Here is a 21041-nt window from a genome sequence, read left to right on the forward strand (position 1 = left end):
TTATTTTCCGTGTTGGTTTATCACAGGACATTGAATAATTCCCTGTGCTATGCAGTAGGACCTTGCTGTTTATCCATTCTATATAGTTTGCATCTGCTAATCCCCAACTTCCAATCCTTTCCTTCCCCACCTCTCCTCCCCCTTGGCAACTGCAAGTCTGTTCTCTATGTTTGTGTGTCTGTTTCTGTTTTGTAGATATATTCATTTGTGTCGTATTTTAGATTCCACTTATAAGTGATATCGTATGTTATTTGTCTTTCTCTTTCTGACTTACTTTGCTTGGTATGATAATCTCTATGTCCATGCATGTTCCTGCAAATGGCATTATTTCATTTTTTCTATGGCTGAGTAATAGGCCATTGTATATATGTACCTAATCTTCTTTTGGATTCAATCTTTTGAGTAGTGCCTTATGTACAAATAATAGGAATGCTCTCTAGCTAAAGGGTAAGACAGAGTCTTATCATCTTATAATTTTATATTTCCTCAATACCAAGCTCAGCAACACAGGGATTATTAGGGGCTCTGTTGATATTTTAAGTTTTACCTTTTTGCTTGTCTGTAGATCAGTCTTATCTGGGAGAACTAAAATAATTCAATTAACACATTATCACTAATTAGAGTTCTTTGAGCCTTAAGAAAAGAAAACTCAGGACAATTAAAGTCAACAGGGAAAAGGTCAAAGAGAAACATTTTAATCCTATTGAATTGGATGTTATATTCAGGGAGGAGGGACATGACTGCTGAAAGGGAAAAAAATATTGCCCAAAGTAGAAGTACATAGGGTAGAAGGCAAAGGTAACTGTTCAACACTTTTTACCTGATACAATTTGATTTTGTCCCAATCTCCCAAAAGGTGTCTGCTAGTGTGATGCCTGACACCCATGAGTCGAGATGGGGAAAAGCTGCAGATTGCAAGGAAAAGCAACTCTAGACAATAGCTGAGGAGCTTGGATATACTTTATGTGCCTCTGGCATGAGGTCTTTGGAAGAAGAAAATGGTTTCTCCAAAGTGGGCTTGGCCTAAGTGGTGGCTTTGTGTAGCAATTTATTTTTCAGTGGTTCTTAAATCTTCATTTCTTTCCTTAGTCTTAACTCTTTCAGTTTGCATATAACCTACCGCTTTAATAGGTTTTCTTTGAAATACGAAATTTTGACTTCCCAATTTTTTGACTGCTCTGTTTGTTTTAAAGTTTTGTTTGTTTTTTAATGGTGATATGCTGGTTAAAATCCTCCTACTCTATCTTCCTCTCACTTTTTTTCTTTTGTAATTAAAATGATGTCAAAGGCTGTAGAATATAGGTTATGGGATCTTGTTTCACACAAGAGTCATTCTTATACTCATCTCTAACGTTCTTCATGGTTAGTATTAGCGTGGATAGAACAAATGACTGAAAACATCAGTGCTGTTCAAGTCCAACTTCAAGTTTATTTTTAGGTGCCTCATGTTGCTTCTCTTCCTTAGTTTAGTTGACCAACTGGCAGTTTTTTAAATATAGTAGCCTTCTCTTGCTACTCACCATTCCAATCTCAGCTCACCAGACAATCTTTCTTTACTTTTCAAAAGTCATTGCTGCAATATTGTAACATAACTATAGCTACAGAATTTAATAAACATTAACATGTATTGGGCAAGCAGAGGGAAGCTTCTCAAAGAGTTTGACACAACTGGGTTAGTTGAAAGCATCTGGTTATATTTGTGATGATACGCATAAGCCAATATTCTTTTTCTTTGATAAAGGATCTGCAGTAGCTTTATAAATATTAACTCTACCCTGAGGTTCAAATTTAATTCTGTTTTTTTCCTCTGGGAATAGTTTCTCATAATAGTGATATGAAGTCCATTATATTAGATGAAATAAAAATGTACTGGGGGTGTCTAAATCACCTTATTGTTATGTCATAATTCCCAGTGAAGAAATTTTGGGGACTTACGGAGACTGGATACTAAGATATTTGTGTTTGTCCCTAATTTAATTAATGTGTTTGCCTGAGCACTTTCTCTTTTTTCCCTATGATAGTTTGGTATTATTTAGCACAAAGTACTGAAAAATGTTAGTAATATAGTTAAATTGTGCAAATACTTTATTTTTAGTGTGTGACTTCTTTTTTCCTATAAGTATTGAGGTAAAAATATAACTATATTTTGTTCCTGTCAAGATACATTCAGTTCAGCATATTTCATAGAAGTCATTTAACTTAGGGAATTCATAGAGAATTCTCTCATTACTGCAATAATGAAGAATTAACCAAAAGGAAAAGATCCTAAGACATTAGAAGAAATCGTTATTACTCATATTACATTATGAGGTTAAAAATGAAACCCTAGGTGAATTGAAAAATCACTGGGATAGGCATTCTGCAGGGTAATTTTCTGCAGCACAGAATAACCATGAACCTCAGTGCACGGTAACCTGGTCCACAGCAATTAGAGGTGGGGAACAATTAGCCAGGACATACTGCTGCTGTAGAGCAAGCAGGGATGGCAGTGAGCAGTGACCATCCTGGTGAAGAACGTCATGAGTCAAAATATCAAAAACAAACCATGTTGGACACAGTATGAGAAGGACAGCAGGCGCCTGGTCGTTATGTTTGGTGACTCACACTCTTACGTACTTGGCGATACCATAGGAACCACTCAGCTTTCAGTTATCATTCACTTCTCAGAGAGTAAAAGCAATATTGACACATGTGTCATAACCCCGAAAATATCTGCAATTTCAAAAAGAATAGAGATAGTGTAGGAACACAACTTTATCATGTGTCAGCCAAGTATATTTATGATTGTGCATCTGTATGTTGACCACTTCCCTGATGTGGAAGCCTGGTCTCCCATTCAAGGGCAGAAAAGCTTGAGAAAACATAACTATTAAAATATATATATGTAACCCAATCTACAAGAAAGAAAGAGTAACTGTGAGTGTCAGAAATGAAGAGGGAGCTCCAGGTGGGAAAGTTAAGAAGAAGCTTAAGCTCTGGGGGAACACAGGTATGTCAGAACCCAGGTGACAGTAGCCAGGAGCTTAGAGTTTAACTTTCACTATATAATGAGTCAGAGCTGTGGATGAATCCTTTGTGTGCATCCAGGAGCCTAGAAGGCCACATGGCCATGAAGCATGTGATAGAAATAGACATAAATCCTCCCACCAACTTTAATCTACACTCTTGGGTGGTAATATAGTCATCCATGAGAAAATGGGTCCTAAACCTGTGAAAGTTGAAGATGTGGGGACCTGCCACCCTGTAAGTTCAGGAATATGAGGGCGATGAAATAAAATGGAAACTGGTCCAGAATCAGTGAAATACCTGGGCCCCCATTAGGGCAAACGTGAAATGTATTGTAGGCATGGTTTCCCAACCCAGGGTTTCTCAGATGCCTACAGAAATCATCACTGAAATTACCCTGACTGAAGAGGAGCTCAAAATCAAAAGTAAAAAGCCATCAAATGAGTAAAGAACATCATAGGGCAGAGGCATGAAGGAGAGTCAGCAGATACAAGAAACAAGGGATTTAGCCAAGAGAGATTATAGAAAAATCTGGAATGAATTTATAAATATAATAAAATGTTGAAATAGTTAAAAGGAATTACAGATACCATAAACAAGATTTGATAAGGAACCAAACTGAACTTCTAGAAGTTAAAAATAATGTCATTAAAATATAAAATTCAATGGCCATGTTAAATGTATTAATATACTGCTGAAGAAAAATGTGTCAACCGTCAGGCTTATATGTGGAAATGATCAGGAATGCAGCATAAAGAGATAAAAAATATGACAGGGAATTTTATAGAGATGGAGAATGGATTCAGAAGACCCAACATATATTTAATCAAAGCTCCAAAGAAGAGATTAGATATAATGGGAGAGAGGCAAATCCTGGAGGATTTTCCAGAAATGAAGAAAGATACGTATTCTCAGAATGAAGGACTACACCAAGCCCCCAAAAAGGATACATAAAAAGAAGTCCATGCCCAGTCACATCATAGTGGAATTACAGAATGTCATGGAGAAAAATCTTAAACACTAAGCAAATGTGAAGATGGATGATCCAAGTTATGACGTTTACATTGACAGCAGTAACAGAAGTCAGAGCAAGTGGGCAGTCCTCAGAATGCTGGGAAATAATAACTATTACGTTAGAATTCTATGTCCAAGTAAACTTTCATTCAGGATGAGAACAAAATAAAAACATTTTCAGACAAAGCCCAAGACAGGAAGTTCTGAAAAAACTACCAGAGCATTTACTTCAGCAAGAAGAAAACTAAATCCAGAAGAAAGGAGTGAAATTCAGGAACCAAGGATGATGAAACAATATTAGCCTCCTCTTTAATTTAAAGCAATTAAAAATTTTTTTTCATGAAATCATGAAAACTTTATTTTCTAATATGAGTAATTTAATGAAAAAATCTGTTATTTGTTTCATTTTGCTGTACATAAATATAAGTAGCTAACAATGTTGGTAAGTTTGAGTAAAATACGGAGTATACAGAGCATGACATATTACACCTTGAAGAATTTTTGATGTCTTACGCTAGTACTTGTGTTAAGATGCTAAGGAAAAGCAACATAGAAAACATCGTATTTACTATTATGTGAGCTGAATAAAAATGTGTAGGAGAAATACTGTAAGGCAATGTACCAAAAATGTAAAAAAAAAATCATTTTTTGGTGGCATAATGATATTTTTTCTTTTACTTAATACCTGTCAAAATTCTACAAGGGACATGTGTTATTTTAGCAATAAAAAACTTCAGAATACTTAAAAACATAGCTATATTATCTTACTAAATTATGAATTTCACTAAATAAACACTACGTTTATAATTTTGCAGGCAAACCTCGCCTCACCATCTTCTACGGTATCTGAGAGTCAGCTGGTACGTATCCTCTTACTAGACATAGACCTGGTACTTTAGAAAATTCTGATCTTTTAAGACAGCTTTATATGAACAAATGTGAACTGAGAACAAATTGACTGTATATAAGTTTATTTGCTTCCTTGTCTAGTAAAAGTTCACTGATGCTTTACTAAAGCTCCATGTGGTTGTTTTGCAAGTCACAGACATACATAAGAACATATATAGAACTTATTTGCCAGTAACTTGCATCCTAGTAGTGGTGTTAGGATAGAATGGGCAAAGCCAGAAGGAAGATGCCGATGGAGGTTAGAGACAAGGACTCACTTCCGGATGGGAGAGATCAGAAAAGGGTTCAAGGACAATGTAGCCTTTGATCATGTAGAGTAGGTTCTGCAATTGAGGAAATGAGATATTTCAGACAGGAAGATTAGCATGTGGATGATCTAGACCAGGGACGAACAATAGAAATATAGTGTGAACCTCAAATACAAGCCACATTTGTAATTTAAAATTTTCTAAGAGCCATGTTAAAAAAGTAAAAAGAAATAGGTCACATTAATTTCAATAATACATTTTATTTATATACACATTATCATTTCAATATATAATCAGTATAAAATTGAGATTATTTTACATTCTTTTTTTGGGGGTAAAGTCTTTGAAATCTGCTATGTATTTTACATTTACAGCATACCTCAATTCAGGCTAGCCACATTTCAAGGACCCAACAAGGGGGCTGGTGGCTACTGTGTAGGACAACACAGATGTAGGCTCTAGAATCTGTTATTTATAGATAAAAATTTGATTAAGTAGGAAAATTACTTTTTCTAACAGTGTTTTGTATTATTGTTACAGTGATGAGCAAATTGGAACCATGATATGTTACCTAGATATTACTAAATATTTTTTTTATTATCTTTTAATTTTTATTGTTTATAATTAATTATAAACACCTTCAGTAAAATTGAATGAAAATATCTAGTAAAGCACTGTAAGACATTAAGAAGACAAAATCAGTTTAATACTGATTTTTCCCCCTATTTTAAGCAATTATTTCTGTGTCCTACATCCATAGCCAACAAGTCATCTTGTCATTATCATGTCAAAATGACAATGATATTTTTATTTGTAGTGCTGGGAAACCATAAAAAGTGTAGTTTGACTCTTAAAATAGCATGATTGAAGCAAATGGCTTAGGCATGTTGGTGTTTATACATACAGTGTGTATACGGGGTGTGTTTGTGTGTGTGTGCATGTATGTATGTGTGAAGTGTAATTTTAGTGTCAGTTGATTTAGAATAGTGGGCAGCAGTATAGGATAGTTGAAAGAATGCTGGAACGGGGTCAGGAGACCCATCTTTTACTTCCTGCTCTAACGCTAACTACTGGGCTGACAGTGGAGAAGTCAAGAATCTGGGAGACTGGGCTTCAATCTTCTAAATGAACAACGATTACACTCTGTCCAAGCCTCTCTAAGGCAGTGAGTCCATGGTTACTAGTTCAGGGGAGCAAAGGAGTTGCCATGGAAATAAGAGGTACAATAACATTGTGAAGTTGAACAGTTTCCCACTTTAGTATGGAGCTATTGTTACAACTATTTTAATATTTAAAATAATGATATATGTACTTGTTTCTTGAGAGTAATGTGTGAAAATTAAGAAATATTTTGTATACTCAACATAGATACAACAGATTTTAGATGTTGAATGTGTGTGAATATATATTATCAGACTGACATATACATATATAGATAGATAGATAAATATCAGTTCTTGACAATATTTTAAGAAACTATTTCAAAGAAGCAAATATAGATAATGATTTCATAAATTAAGGCATAGTATAAATGACCCATTGTAAATGTAATAAGTGAACTTTTTTGGCCAAATATTTCTATGAATTTGATGTTTGTGTTCTGAGAAAAGTACGAAGTGTTGCTTTGACTGACTTTGATGATATTATTTTTGCATTTACTTTAGACAGTTTCTCTAGAGAGTTCAAGGAATTTCTTAACCAAGTTTTAAATTAAGTTTTAATCCCAAAATTCACTTGAGATCTAGGTAGATTTGTGAAGGGATTGTTATCAAGCAGGCTATCACACACAAAAAGAACATCTCTTGGATGGATGTAATTATTCAATTCAATCACTGACTTCTACTTCATGATATTAACCCTGTATTTACATTCTGTGAATATAGAATAGAGTAGAAGTAATTGCATGCAAGGGATGCTATATGGATTTGCTTTTTTAAGGATTTGTAGTATTTTCACTCTTAAGCATTGTAATTTATGAATGAATTATATTTTTATGAATGGATTTCCAATATTTGCCATCATGAACTCTCTTCAGGGTTAAGTTCTGAGTAATTTCAGTAAATAAGAATGCCTTTGAAAAACAAATATGTATATATACACACACAGTATGTGTGTGTGCTTATAACATATACTATACATATAGATGCCATATGACAGGTAATTCTGATAGCACACACACACATATACATATTGCTTTCTGTTTATATGTGTGTGTACATGTGTATAGCACATAAATACAAGATTTTGGGGAACACATGATAGATTATAGTTAAATTATGTAAGTAAATATTGTATATTTTGCATAAAGTAAGCAATTAAAATTATTTGATTCCTATTTTAGGGGAGAAATGTAATAAATTGAAGTGAAAATAAATGTTGAATCGCTATGATAGCACAAGCTTAACACAGAAGCCATTTTGCTTTTGAGCTTTGGCTTTTTAAGAATATATCATTTTTTCATATTTTTTCTTTTTAACGTGGCTTAGTTATTTGCTTGTTTACATTGCAACTGTACCCATTCAACACTGGAAGGAAAAAAAGAAATATGACCTTGCCCATTACTCTTAAAATATTTCCACTGTTTACTCTGAAAACCAAATTATGTAGCATTAGGCTCAGAGAGAAGTGTTTTGGGGGTCCTTATGAAACTAGTTCACCATTTTGTGCCTCAGTTTCTCTTCTTCTATTAAACAGTAATGCAGTACATCAAAACTGGGAAGGATTTAGAGATGAGGATGTTTTAAATACACATCTAGAAAATGGAGTTTGGGACAACTACCCTGTCAACCTGAAAGCGTTTTTGTAAGGCTCACATATCATAAAATGTAAAGTTGCCAATGTAGCCCTATACATATGGGGTGGGGGGTGTTATTATTGCATATAAAGTCTCTGAAATATTATCTCTGAGATTTAACGAGTGGCCATTTTCTACAGATAAAGAAACAGAGGGTCACAGAGTTTGAGTAGATCAACTAAGATCACAGCGTTCGTGGTCATCTTTGTTCCGCGTGACTTTCAAAAGGAATCATTATTGATTTTAAATAATTCAAGGGGAATAAAAAAGGCTGATGAAGGAGTTGGGAAATAGGGCCTCTGCGGAAGTGTGACTTCCACCGGCGCATGTGATCATTTTCTGAAGAGAAAGGGCTGAGTAGGATCAGTTAGGGTCCTGAGGCTTCACACCTGTGGATAGTGCATCCCCTGGCATCAGAAAGGGAACAAAAGGAAAGGAAGATCCCGGATCTAGGCTGAACCTCCACAAAGCTTTCCTAATTGCTGAGCTGACTCATCATAATATTAACAGAGGCTGGTGGGGTCTCTTTTCTCTGGGTAGGAAAACAGGTTGGGCTTTATAAGATGGGTAGACACTGGTCTTCCTTGGCAATAGGTAAGGGAACCTGGTTTAGGAGACATTTGGCTTTTGCTTTTGAAATTTCATGCCACTACAAAATGCTCATTGTTGCCCAAGATGGAATACTGAAGTACAAAACAATAGATTTAAAAAATAAACCACATGGTTATATATAGGTAAAAGCAAAATGGAGCTTACTGCAACACTGTACAGAAGAGGTGCTTAACCTTGCAGATACTTTGTTCCCAGTTCTGAAAGCCAACTGACGTGTCCTGTTTTAGTGGTGCATGACTGATCTTTCTAAGGGCCGTTGAGGTCTCTGTTGTTCAGAAAATGCAGCCCTGAAAGCTTTTGCATAGAACTAATTTCTTCAAGCTTGAAGGCGGTTTGTCCTTGACTAATTTTCCTTGACACTACATGCTCAAGTGCTACAGCATTTATCATGTATGCCTCTTCAGGTCTGAGTCATGCTATTTTCTTTTAACTCTTGAAATATTTTAAACTGGCCAATCTGTGTTGTGTACATTCCAAAAAATATTTTTGGAGTTGTGAGCTGTGGTTTATAATTATTGAAATCCTGCATATGTTTATTTTAATACCGCTATCATAGTAATTATAAAATATACTTTTGGAAAAAGCTCATCAGATAAGTATTTTCCTGGGTAGTCTAGATCATTTGATATCAATACTCTGTATTATATAATACAAAGTGCAAAAACAGGAAAAAGGAAAGGTTTTTTTTTTCCTTTCAAGTTCCTTTTATGATATTTTTTCTTTACAAATTTCTGTCACGCATATGATCTCGTTAGAGTCACACAATCATGTTGTGAGTTAGCATTGATTGTTATTTCCATTATTCTGATGGAAAAAACCCTGGAGTCTAGATATCTACCATGTGTCAACAGTCTCACACCTAATGGGTGGTATTAAAAACTGTCTGCCCCCTCCTCCCTAATCTTGGAAGCTTTACTCTGTACTATAGTGTTTTGAAATGTTTCTTTGAGGGGAAAAAAAAAGCTTAAGTATTTGCTTTAAGCATATAATATTTTTATTAAAAAAAAAAGAATTAGAGTTAATAAATTTTTATTAATTAGAGTGAATCAGCTAAATAATTTAGAAAATATTGCTTTTGTCAACAGTCTTGACTAGGAGAATGTTTTTGAGTTTCTCTGAGCTTGTTGCCACAGAAATTCTAAAGAAAAAAAAATAACACTGGAGAATATAGACAAGACAGAAGCAAATGGCTAAAAGAAGCAGCGATGGTACTTTCACAAACTCCTTGGATCCATCAAATTAGTCAGACTCACAGAATTTTCTGTATGATGTGTTTTATTACTTTCTTGCTGTTTTTTTTTTTTTTTTACACATCTTATTTCTTCAAAAAGATAGAAATAAACCCTTGAAAACTGGGATCCTATTCTTTATTTCTTTTCTTTTCTTATCACGACTCCAGAGCTTACTACCTCAGTCAAAGGCAATTAAAAACACCAGTCCACTAGTTGGAGTTAATTTATGAAAGACGTGGTTCTAAGAAGACATTATCCGTATAATGGATTCTCTAGGTCAGTGTTGACAGTTAATTTTCAACTTTAGTCTCCAGCCAGAGGCAGTACCAACTTGTTGTCGTAGAATTATGATTATAAGTTCCAAAGGACAGAAACAATATCTATTTTCACAGTGCCCGAGTAGCAGTATTCAAGGATAAGTGTATACTTGATGAATTATAAATACAAATGAATAGTGGGATCAGTGCCCTACAGGCCATTAAAACCTGCCCCCAGTCCCCGGGACTCCACATACTGTATCTCTTGGACTTTTTCTCCCTTAAGACTAATAATAGAGTTAGCTGTGATCTCCCAAGTTCCACCCACTCTTGAATTCTCCAAAGAAGATGATATCATTTTCTTCCATGTTAAGACTTATTGCTTATCACTGCAATCAAACAGGGAGAAAAAGAAATGATTTTTTAAAAATAGAGTTAAAATCTTGCAAAGTCCTTAAAGATGTGGCCTCTGGTCCCTGGTCTTGACTTCCTGTATCATTGGAGATGATAACTTCGGCTTTCTACTCTTTCTTATCTCTGAGGGTGGAGCTCACCAACTCACATTCATTCTTCTAGTCCCCTAGGGGTGAAAGGCATGTAGATCTTCTATCTGGCGAAGTTCCTTCTTCCTGGTTATACTGTAATCAAAAAGTCAGTCCAGGAAAAATAAGGGGAGACCCGTACTAGATCATAGCCAGCATATTGAACTTCTGCCTGTCAATTAGTTTATTCATCCTTCAAATGTCTATTTAGCATCTATTAGGTTCCCAGCACAATTCTAGGTTTTGGAGAGATAACAGTGAACAAAACAATGATCTCTGGTCTCACAGATCTTAAATACATTCTAGTGGAGGAAGGAAGAAAATAAACATAAACTGAGTTCAGATTGTGTTAAGTACTATGGAAAAAAAATAGGGCGAGTAAGAGGAGGTGGGGATTGATATTTTACATGGGTCGTTAGGGAAAACCTGTCTGCTAATAAGGTGGCATTTGAGCAGAGACTTGAAGAATTGAAAGAGAGAGTCCTGGAAAGGGAGAAGAGAGTTCCAGACAACACAAAGAGCAAGTTCAAACTCCCAGAGTAGGGAACACAGTGTGTGCCAGAGTGGAGAGTGAGGGAGAGGGGCAGTAGCAGGAGACAAGATTGGAAAGGGAGAAGCTAGTTGGAGAGTGAAGGATTAGGTCATATGGAGCCTTGTAGGCATCACCCTGCAGGCATTGTAAGGGTTTGGGTTTTTACTCAAAGTGAGAAGATGAGGCATTAGAGTGCTTTGACTGGAGTCCTGTGACGTGGTTTGATTTACTCAGTGATTGTTCTGTGCTTAACTCACCTGAATTGTGAGCCCTCTGAGTACGAGTGTTATGTCTTATTCATCTGGGTAGACACTACAGTTACTGACATAGAATAAGTCTCACTTGGCAAAATGCCTGCAGAGAGCATCTGATAGATGGTCTGATAGAGGAATGCTTCAGAGCTCCAAGACAATGGTTGCTTTGTATTTAAGGCACTTCAAAAATGTCAAGAACACATACATATACATATATGTCATACATACATATATGTCAAGAATACATACATACATGTATACATACACGAATACATATATGTATAGCAACATATACATATATGTGTATAACTGAATCACTTTGCCTTGCACCTGAAATTAACACAACATTGTAAATCAACTATACTTCAGTTTTTAAAAAAAGACTTTATCAGTATTGTGTGAACTACTCTTCTCATCAAAGCAAATGGAGAGCAGAGTTGTCCATGATTGTTGGGATCTAGCACTCTTGGAATTGTGTCAAGAAGAATATAAACAGGCAGACTCCCCATCCACTAAAAGCCCATATGTACTCCTGGCTCTAATGAGGTTCTCAGATTTTAAAACTTACAATAACAGAATCACAGTATTCTGTTATCAGAATCACAGTATTCTGGTTCCAGTTAAAAATAAAACATCTGCCTACCCTTTTCTGCAATGATAATGCTTTTTTTCTGAAGGTGGGGGAAATATTTTACTAGCAAGAATGAAAGATTAACCTTTTTTTTTTCAAAATATAGCTCCAAAAGAGGGGGGAAATGTCTTACATCCAGTGTGAATCAATTCTCAGGAGGTTCATCACAATACATTGAAATTTGCTATTTGGAGAACCTTCTTGTTGTTCTTTCTGTGCTCCTTTAGCTGGCTATGGGAGTCATTACATGTTTTTATTTCTCCACGTAGGCTGGAACGAAAATTATCGTGTCGCTTTCCCTGGCATTGTAAGAATGACATTTGTTTGTATCACTCACGAGTCTAGCTGGATCTTTCGATTCTTTAGCAGCTAAAAAATGAAGGAAGGGCCTCCTCGGGTGAGTTTAGTTGTCATGTTGCTGGCAATGATCGTCTTAGAGTAGCTCACCTTTTTAGAGTCTTCTCACTTGTTAATCTAATTTCCTTTGTTTTTGTTTGGATGCAGACTTAGCAAATTAGGTTTGCCAGAATTAGCGAACCAGTCTACTTGGAGTCTAAAGAGACCGGGTGACTATGAGCAAGGATGCAGCATAGATTAGGAATTGATAAAGGACAGTCTGTTCTAGGCCTTATGCAATAACTTTGTGTGGTGTGGTTCTTGAGGAGGCAGGAATGTAAATAATCAAATGTGCCATTATTCATTATTAAAGGACCTAATCAGGCAGGAGGATTAGGATCCTTTAGTTGATGGTCCAGACAGGTCGAATGGCTTTTTTCCAAGGTCATACAGTCTATTAACACTATTGCAAAAATCAAAATCTATGTCCTTATACTTTCCCCCCACCAATATCATGCTGCTTCTTGGATTTTATACCAAGTCCAGAGAAATATCAGTATAGATTTTGATGTCTGGCTGTGGAAACTACAGAATCCTTTAGGAGGCTGAATGTAGTGTTTGTGCCCTGCTTAAGGTAAGAAAAACTGGATTTACTAAGGCTAGTGAAAAGAACAGTAAAATGACATGTAATGAGTTAACCATGGCCTAAGTCATGAATGTGGCAATTGGCAGTGGAAATAAAACAGAAGCAATGGATTTAGAAGGAATCAAAAACATAAAAATACTAGGACTTTGTTAGTGATTGCCCAGAGGACATTATAGAGAGGTGGGAGTTTAAAAATCATGTTAAGTTTCTCTCTACGCTGTTTCTCTCCCTGTCTCTATCTCTGGAGCAGGCATCAGAGTAATTAAAACCCTGGGTTTATGATCAGACTAGACCTGGATTAAACCTCAACTTGTTCACATATTAACTGTATGGCTTTGGCATGTGACTGATTCTAAGTCTCTCACAGGGTTGTTGATAAGGAATTGATGAGATAATCAATTTAAAATATTGAATGTAGTGCCTGTAAGATATGGAATCTGGGTCTATGGGATAATGATGATGTCATTATCTGCAATGAATCCTCAAGTGTTTTGAGGCTGGTTTCAAAGCATGTGGAATGGTATGAGCAAGGTGCAGAGGCTGCCATAAACAGGATTGATCAGTGTACCATGGTTTATGGAGAGTACATGAGGCTCAGAATTGGGCCAACAAGGTTTGAGTTTCAATTTAACCAAAGGCCGAGACACAGTTAGGTGTGAAGGGTATGGTTAAAGGTTATAGGGCAGGGCTTCCCTGGTGGCGCAGTGGTTGAGAGTCCGCCTGCCGATGCAGGGGACACGGGTTCGTGCCCCGGTCCGGGAAGATCCCACGTGCTGCGGAGCGGCTGGGCCTGTGAGCCATGGCCGCTGAGCCTGTGCATCCGGAGCCTGTGCTCCGCAGCGGGAGAGACCACAACAGTGAGAGGCCCGCGTACCGCAAAAAAAAAAAAAAAAAAAAAGGTTATAGGGCAGGAAGCGTGAACAATGTCAAAGGCAAACTATGTTTAGTCTTCCCTTGCCTGGAGTTGGCTTCCCTGTCCATGAAATGCTGGCTGGTAAGTGACAGCAAGTTATGGTGCAGGAATAAAAACAGGACTAAGGAAAGAGGTAATGGATATAATGGAAGAATTGGGGCAACTGTACTGAGACCAAATAAGCAAACTAGAATGAGGAAAATTCAGAGATTTCAGGTAGACCAAAGCCTAGGAACACAGAATCCAAGAAAAGAGCAGGTGGAAATAGAGGAAATAGGGAAAGAATCCTTGTTCAATTGCCAGACAACTATCAAATCCAGGAAATTCATAGCAAAAAATGCATCAAACCTGGCAGAGAAATAAGCATGAAGGGTCAGTAACTAATTCTGATATTAAAGCTACTTGATATCCAGTCAACCAGAGGACTGTCTTTTCTGGATTCACCCTGGAGGATGATGATCCCGAGAGAGATGATCTGAGTGGAAGTTTCCAGGCCAGGATGACCCAAAACATCCACCTGCTAGCAATGCAGGAACCAGGGCATCAAGTTTCTCTGGCAGGGGGATTCTCACAGCATATCAAGTGCTTCTGGTCAGGTTTCTTCCCTCTGCTTTCATCTTTTTGCTGGTGCCGCCAAGTTTAGCTTCTAAACTTCCGTGTTGGTTTTAGAAACTGGTAAGCCCTGAGTACCGGAGTTGTACTGATTGCCTGCTTCCCAAAGGAGCAGGAGAGAAGGTACAAGAGTAGGAGCAGCAGGAAGGAGAAATGAAACAGGAAGTCACGTGGAAAAGAGAGACAGGAAATCTGGACAGTTTCGGATCATGACCCAGGTATCAGGCGTCTCCCTATGACAGGTGGCTGTAGAAATCAGCACCTGCTTGAGCTTTGCTCTCATGCTGAGTTCATTGGAGGATATTACTCTCATATGTATACTCAACCGTGTGACGTCATGCATAACTGGTTGTTACTTGCTCATCTTTTCCCCTGGAGAGAAATCAGAGTTTCTTAAGTGGGAGATATTTCCCTGCCTGGGGAAGATAGAGATTTTTTTCTCAATCTTTATTCCCCCAGTTGGCATAGATATGAAAGCCAGCTGGGAAAATATGGGTTGAAAAAAATATTGCAGAGTGGCATTTATTCAAGACTCAAAACAACGGGTGGCTTATAGGGCAGAGAGATAGATGTCCTCCCTTAAGGCTTAATTCGAGAGCATCAGCACAGACTGAGGAGAGCTAATTTACTATTTTCTGAAAGGAAATGGGCTTGAGAAGAATGATTACAGCAAAATGCTCAAACAGAAAAAGCATCACAACTTTTTACTGAATTCTTGTTTGGGATGTTTTTTTGTAAACTTATCAATCATTTTGTGACATTTTACAGTGTAACGAGATTTTGGTGTTTGTGAAACATCATTTTGAAATTGCCCCAAACTAGATTCCTCTCTCTCTCTCTCTCTCTCTCTCTCTCTCTTTCTCTCGTCAGACTGACATTGGGTACAAATCCACGAATCTGAAATGACTGGTCTATTCACTCAAACTCTTTTGATTGCAAGTTATGGAAGTCAACCTGAGTTGGAAAAAAAAAAGGGAATTTTGTGTAAAAGAAAAGGAAAATCTTAGGAAGCCTCAGAGAAGAAATTCAGCTGGGTCCCAGGAATGTTTTGGAATTCAATTCTGGAAAGCCCTCAAGTGTGTCTCTTCTCCATACACTTTGCTGTATTTTTCTGGATCTCATCAGATCTGCTTTTATGGCAGATTAAGTCTTTCCCATAGCTCCCAAATCCACGTATTATAATTTCAGTCTCCCAGCATGGCCGCAGAGCAGTTTAAAGCAGTGTTCCATATTCATGGAAGAGAATATCTGTTTGCTACCCAGCCCCCATCCCCTTGTGTCAGAAAGCCACCCTTGGTTTCATCATACACAGTCTGAACATGGCTTCTGGGATTTTAGGCTTTCCAGAAAAAGAAAGTTGTTTTGGGCTTGCTGGATTGTACTAGATTCGTCTATACTATCATGCCCCAAATGAGTACGCTGTCTGGCACTGAGGATGCTCTCAATAAAATATTTGTCAAATGAAATATTTATTGACTGAATACACTGGCAAGGATATAGGAACATGTTTGACTAGATAAAGGAAGATGTTTTTGCATTTTGAACCTCATAATAGTAGATCTTAATGAGTTGACTGTGCTGTAACAGGTAACTAAAACTAGTTACATTAGTTAAAAATCATTTGATTTCTAGCTGTTTTTATGTATTTATAAAATCATTTTAAAATAAAAAAAATTGCTGTGAGAATATATGAATGACTTAATATACCTATGTATTCATTTTAATAGTATTTTTTCCTTTATTTTTAAAAAATTTGATATTCATGAAGACGAAGCCTGGAGTAATTCGCCCCGTACCTGTAAAATCCAAAATATTACTGAGAAAAGAGGAGGAAGTCTATGAACCCAACCCTTTCAGTAAATACCTGGAAGAGCACAGTGACTTCTTTTCTGATCAGGTGAGTGTGCATATGAGAAAGTCTTTGATATTTGGGTAAATAACTGTACAAAATATAGAGATGCCTCTATGAATATGGTGTGTGCAAGAAAATGTTTGTGATTGGAATATCCTTAGTAATAAAAAAGATCTATTTTTTTACGTAATAAAACAATTCTTAAGTATTTTCAGGATGATATTTTGAAGTATTTAAATGCTTTTTCCTAAAATTTTTCTACCTATTGTTGGTATTGTTTTGGGGACCAAGATATTACTTCCTATAAAGCATCATGGAGTCACTGATTAAATGAGTCATATAGGTGCTGCAGTCTTAGTTCTAAAATCCTGCTTCCTTTTGAAGCAATGCAATGCTTTAGGTTTGGTATATTAGTACATTTGACAGAAGATCTATTGTTTGGATTCATATCAACATAATAGAGATGATGTGATACCCTAGATTGAGTGTTACTAGATAGGGAATAAGGGCTTAAGTTCTTTTAAGGCATCATTGTTTTTTTGGTTTATGTGCAAAAAAGGTATACTATCTTCCCCTTATATATCCTATATGTTGAAGAAGGTATAATGGAAGGTTGTTGATGGTGCTTTATAAGATATTCAGGAAAAACATGAAAATACACATTTATGCAATATAAAATTTCATAAATTATCTCAAAGGGAAAACTTACATCCTTATTTGTCTTCTTCAAATGCAACAAAGCGACATGGGTTATATATTTTATATCTCAAATATTATTACATGCTTCAGCAATGAAGGCAATCCAGAAATCTTTGTGGGTACAACCAGGATGCGGAAGATCACCACCACATTTGGTAATCTATAATAGAATAGACTTGCAAAAGAATGTAAGGTGCTATACTCTTTTTAAAGTTCAGTTGGAAAATGATAACTAACAATATTCTTGAAAATAGAAATTATGGTCATATTTGTGAAACATAAGAAATATCTTGTCTCGTATTATACTAGCTCTATGACACTGAGCAAGGTATTTCATCTCGCCCAGTTTGTGTCTTAATGCATAAAATGAGGCATTCAGAAGAAGTACTTTTTAAGGATCCTTCAAATTCTAAAATCTGGGTTATTTAAAATCTAAGAACTGTGAGTAGGCTAAAAGCCTTGAAAAAGTTCATTATAAATACTTTCTCATGCTTAGCTACACTTTTTATTTATAAAATGGAGATGATAATGTTTTCTGCTTATTTATATATACTTTGTGAAGACTGATAGGATTTCAATAAGTTAAGTATTTTTAGGAGACACTAATATAATTGAAAATGATAATTAGAGGCAATTATTCTCATTTTATAGAATAAAAGGGAGCCCTTAATTAATTAAATTAAATAGGGAAATCTTATTGATATATAAGGTGTGTTCACTAAATCTGCACATAAAAGAAATGGAAATTCCTGTTTGGAAGGCATATTTCCATCATCAATGAAAATATTCATTATATATCTATTGCTTATATGACACTGATATTTTAGAGGCTTAATGTGACATTTTAGACAGTATGGGATTATTATAAAAATTTATAAAAGTAATCTAGTATTATATGACAAAAATGCCAACAGTTAAAATAAATTTCACATATTATCCATGCAACATAGTCTTCAAATATGATCTAATTCTGTAAAATAAAAATTTTGTTCTTTTGTATTAGTATAATTTTAAATTCATGCATTTTACCTTAAACAAGATTCTTTGTAGAATGTCAAGTTAACCTAACTATAATTTATCACAATTTATTGTCCTCTGGAATGATAAACTCCATTTTCCGCTGTAAGAAACTCTTTTCATTAAAAGGAGTTGCCAGTTCTTTTCATAGCTTTTCCTGACTATACAACAAGTTTAAAGCTCTGTTTATGTACACCATAAACCTATGTATTTTCAGATAATTTGTAGAAAATTTGAGTTCTTCTGCAAGTATTTTGGTGGTGCATAGACTTATTTATATTTTCTTTCAATCAGTTTATTCTTGTGTCTATCCCAGCTTCTGTGTCAGCAGACTGTCAGAATTGAAAGAAGTCTAGCAGAGCACTTAAAAGTGAATTCCAGACCTTCCCTGATCTTATTCATTGACCTTGCAGGAGAGGAAAAATGAATATACTAGGAAACCAGGAAGCTGCATATACTATCAACTGGCCTCTACATGGAGCTATAACCACCACTTCATTGTGGCCAAAATCTACAATGGAGGCAGATACAAAAGACAGCTCACAAGCATAAATGCTGAAAGCTCCTTAAATAATGAATTGAGTAATAACAATTTATGATCTCAGCATGACTACTTCATCAGAACTTAACTCAAATTCAGTTCTGGTCGCTATTGCGTTCTCTTTTGCTGCTGCCACAGAATAAATTGAATGGTTCTAAACTCAGTTGATCTCACCATCCATCCATGTAATGGAAAATTCTTTAGCCCGACAGTTGAGCCAAACTGAAACAGCTCACATTCACTGATCTGCCCTGCCCTGGGGACAGTCCCACATGACAGGAGATGTTGGATAGGATTGTTAAGTCCATGAATTTCCCCTAGCAGCTTCACTGCCATAAAATATGATTTCAAAACTCTGTTACAAAAAGTTACACACCAAAGATGATGAGACAAGACAAAAATGTATTTACTGTAGCATAAGAAGGTACAACCAGGCAGACTTTTGAACTTATAATGAACTGAAAAGTTGCCTGGAGATAGCCCCTGAGCACTAAAAGCAAAGTTTGAAACCAAATGCTTAATCAAGTAATTGAAACTTATTAATCAACAACTTTTACATCAAAATGGCATAGACCAGGAAGCATCATTCTATTCTTTTTTTAAGTTTAACAACTTTACTGGAGTATAACTGCTTTACAATGGTGTCTTAGTTTCTGCTTTATAACAAAGTGAATCAGCTATACATATACATATATCCCCATAACTCCTCTCTCTTGCATCTCCCTCCCATCCTCCCTATCCCATCACTCTAGGTGGTCACAAAATACTGAGCTGATCTCGCTATGTTATGCGGCTGCTTCCCACTAGCTATGTACTTTACATTTGGTAGTATACAAAAGTCCATGCCACTTTCTCACTTCATCCCAGCTTAATCTTCCCCCTCCCCATGTCCTCAAGTCCATTGTCTACATCTGTGTCTTTATTCCTGTCCTGAACCTAGGTTCATCAGAAACATGTTTTTTTGTTGTTTTTTTTTTACGTTCCATAATATGTGTTAGCATGCAGGATTTGTTTTTTTCTTTCTGACTTACTTCACTCTGTATGACAGACACTATGTCCATCCACCTCACAACAAATAACTGAATTTTGTTTCTTTTTATGGCTGAGAAATATTCCATTGTATACATGTACGACATCTTCTTTAAACATTCATCTGTCGATGGACACTTAGGCTGTTTCCATCTCCTGGCTATTGTAAATAGAGCTGCAATGAACATTGTGGTACATGACTCTTTTTGACTTATGGGTTTCTCAGGGTATATGCCCAATAGTGGGATTGCTGGGTCATATGGTAGTTCTATTTTTAGTTTTTTAAGCAAGCTCCATACTGTTCTCCATAGTGGCTATATCTATTTACATTCCCACCAACAGTGCAAGAGGGTCCCCTTGTCTCCACACCTTCTCCAGAATTTACTGTTTGTACATTTTTTGATGATGGCTATTCTGACTGGTGTGAAGTGATGCCTACTGTAGTTTTGATTTGCCTTTCTCTAATGATTAGTGATGTTGAGCATCCTTTCATGTGTTTGTTGGCAATCTGTATGTCTTCTTTGGAAAAATGTCTGTTTAGGTCTTCTGCCCATTTTTGGATTGGGTTGTTTGTTTTTTTGATATTGAGCTGCATGACCTGCTTGTAATTTTGGAGATTAATCCTTTGTCAGTTGCCTCATTTGCAAATATTTTCTCCCATTCTGAGGGTTGTCTGTTCGTCTTGTTTATGGTTTCCTTTTCTGTGCAAAAGCTTTTGAGTTTCATTAGGTCCATTTGTTTATTTTGTTTTTATTTCCATTTCTCTGGGAGGTGGGTCAAAAAGGATCTTGCTGTGATTTATGTCACAGAGTGTTCTCCCTATGTTTTCCTCTAAGAGTTTTATAGTGTCTGGCCTTACATTTAGGTCTTTAATCCATTTTGAGTTTATTTTTGTGTATGGTGTTAGGGAGTGTTGTAATTTCTTTCTTTTACATGTAGCTGTCCAATTTTCCCAGCACCACTTATTGAAGAGGCTATCTTTTATCCACTGTATATTCTTGCATCCTTTATCAAAAGTAAGGTGACCATATGTGTGTGGGTTTATCTCTGGGCTTTCTATCCTATTCCATTGATCTACATTTCTGTTTTTGTGCCAGTACCATACTCTCTTGATTACTGTAGCTTTGTAGTATAGTCTGAAGTCAGGGAGCCTGATTCTTCCAGCTCTGTTTTTCTTTCTCAAGATTGCTTTTTCTACTTGAGGTCTTTTGTGTTTCCATAGAAATTGTAAAATTTTTTGTTCTGCTTCTGTGAAAAATGCCTTTGGTAGTTTGATAGGGATTGCATTGAATCTGTAGATTGCTTTGGGTAGTATAGTCATTTTCACAATGTTGATTCTTCCATTCTAAAAACATGGTATATCTC

The 21041-nt window shown here is 36.2% G+C and overlaps 1 protein-coding gene across 2 annotated transcripts in view; it reads left to right on the forward strand.

The window, feature by feature from the left end:
* MLIP (muscular LMNA interacting protein) overlaps positions 1–21041 on the forward strand; it is a 290707-nt gene that overhangs the window by 190349 nt on the left and 79317 nt on the right. For both annotated transcript variants that reach the window (XM_029242994.1, XM_029242992.1), the window contains 2 exons: positions 4836–4880; positions 16307–16435. In XM_029242994.1, coding sequence (XP_029098827.1) covers positions 4836–4880; positions 16307–16435 — 174 coding nt within the window. The remainder of the gene's footprint in view (positions 1–4835; positions 4881–16306; positions 16436–21041) is intronic.

Source organism: Monodon monoceros, unplaced genomic scaffold (genome assembly GCF_005190385.1).
Source record: "Monodon monoceros isolate NGI ecotype Baffin Bay Population unplaced genomic scaffold, NGI_Narwhal_1 Super_Scaffold_3, whole genome shotgun sequence".
Lineage (NCBI taxonomy): Eukaryota > Metazoa > Chordata > Mammalia > Artiodactyla > Monodontidae > Monodon > Monodon monoceros.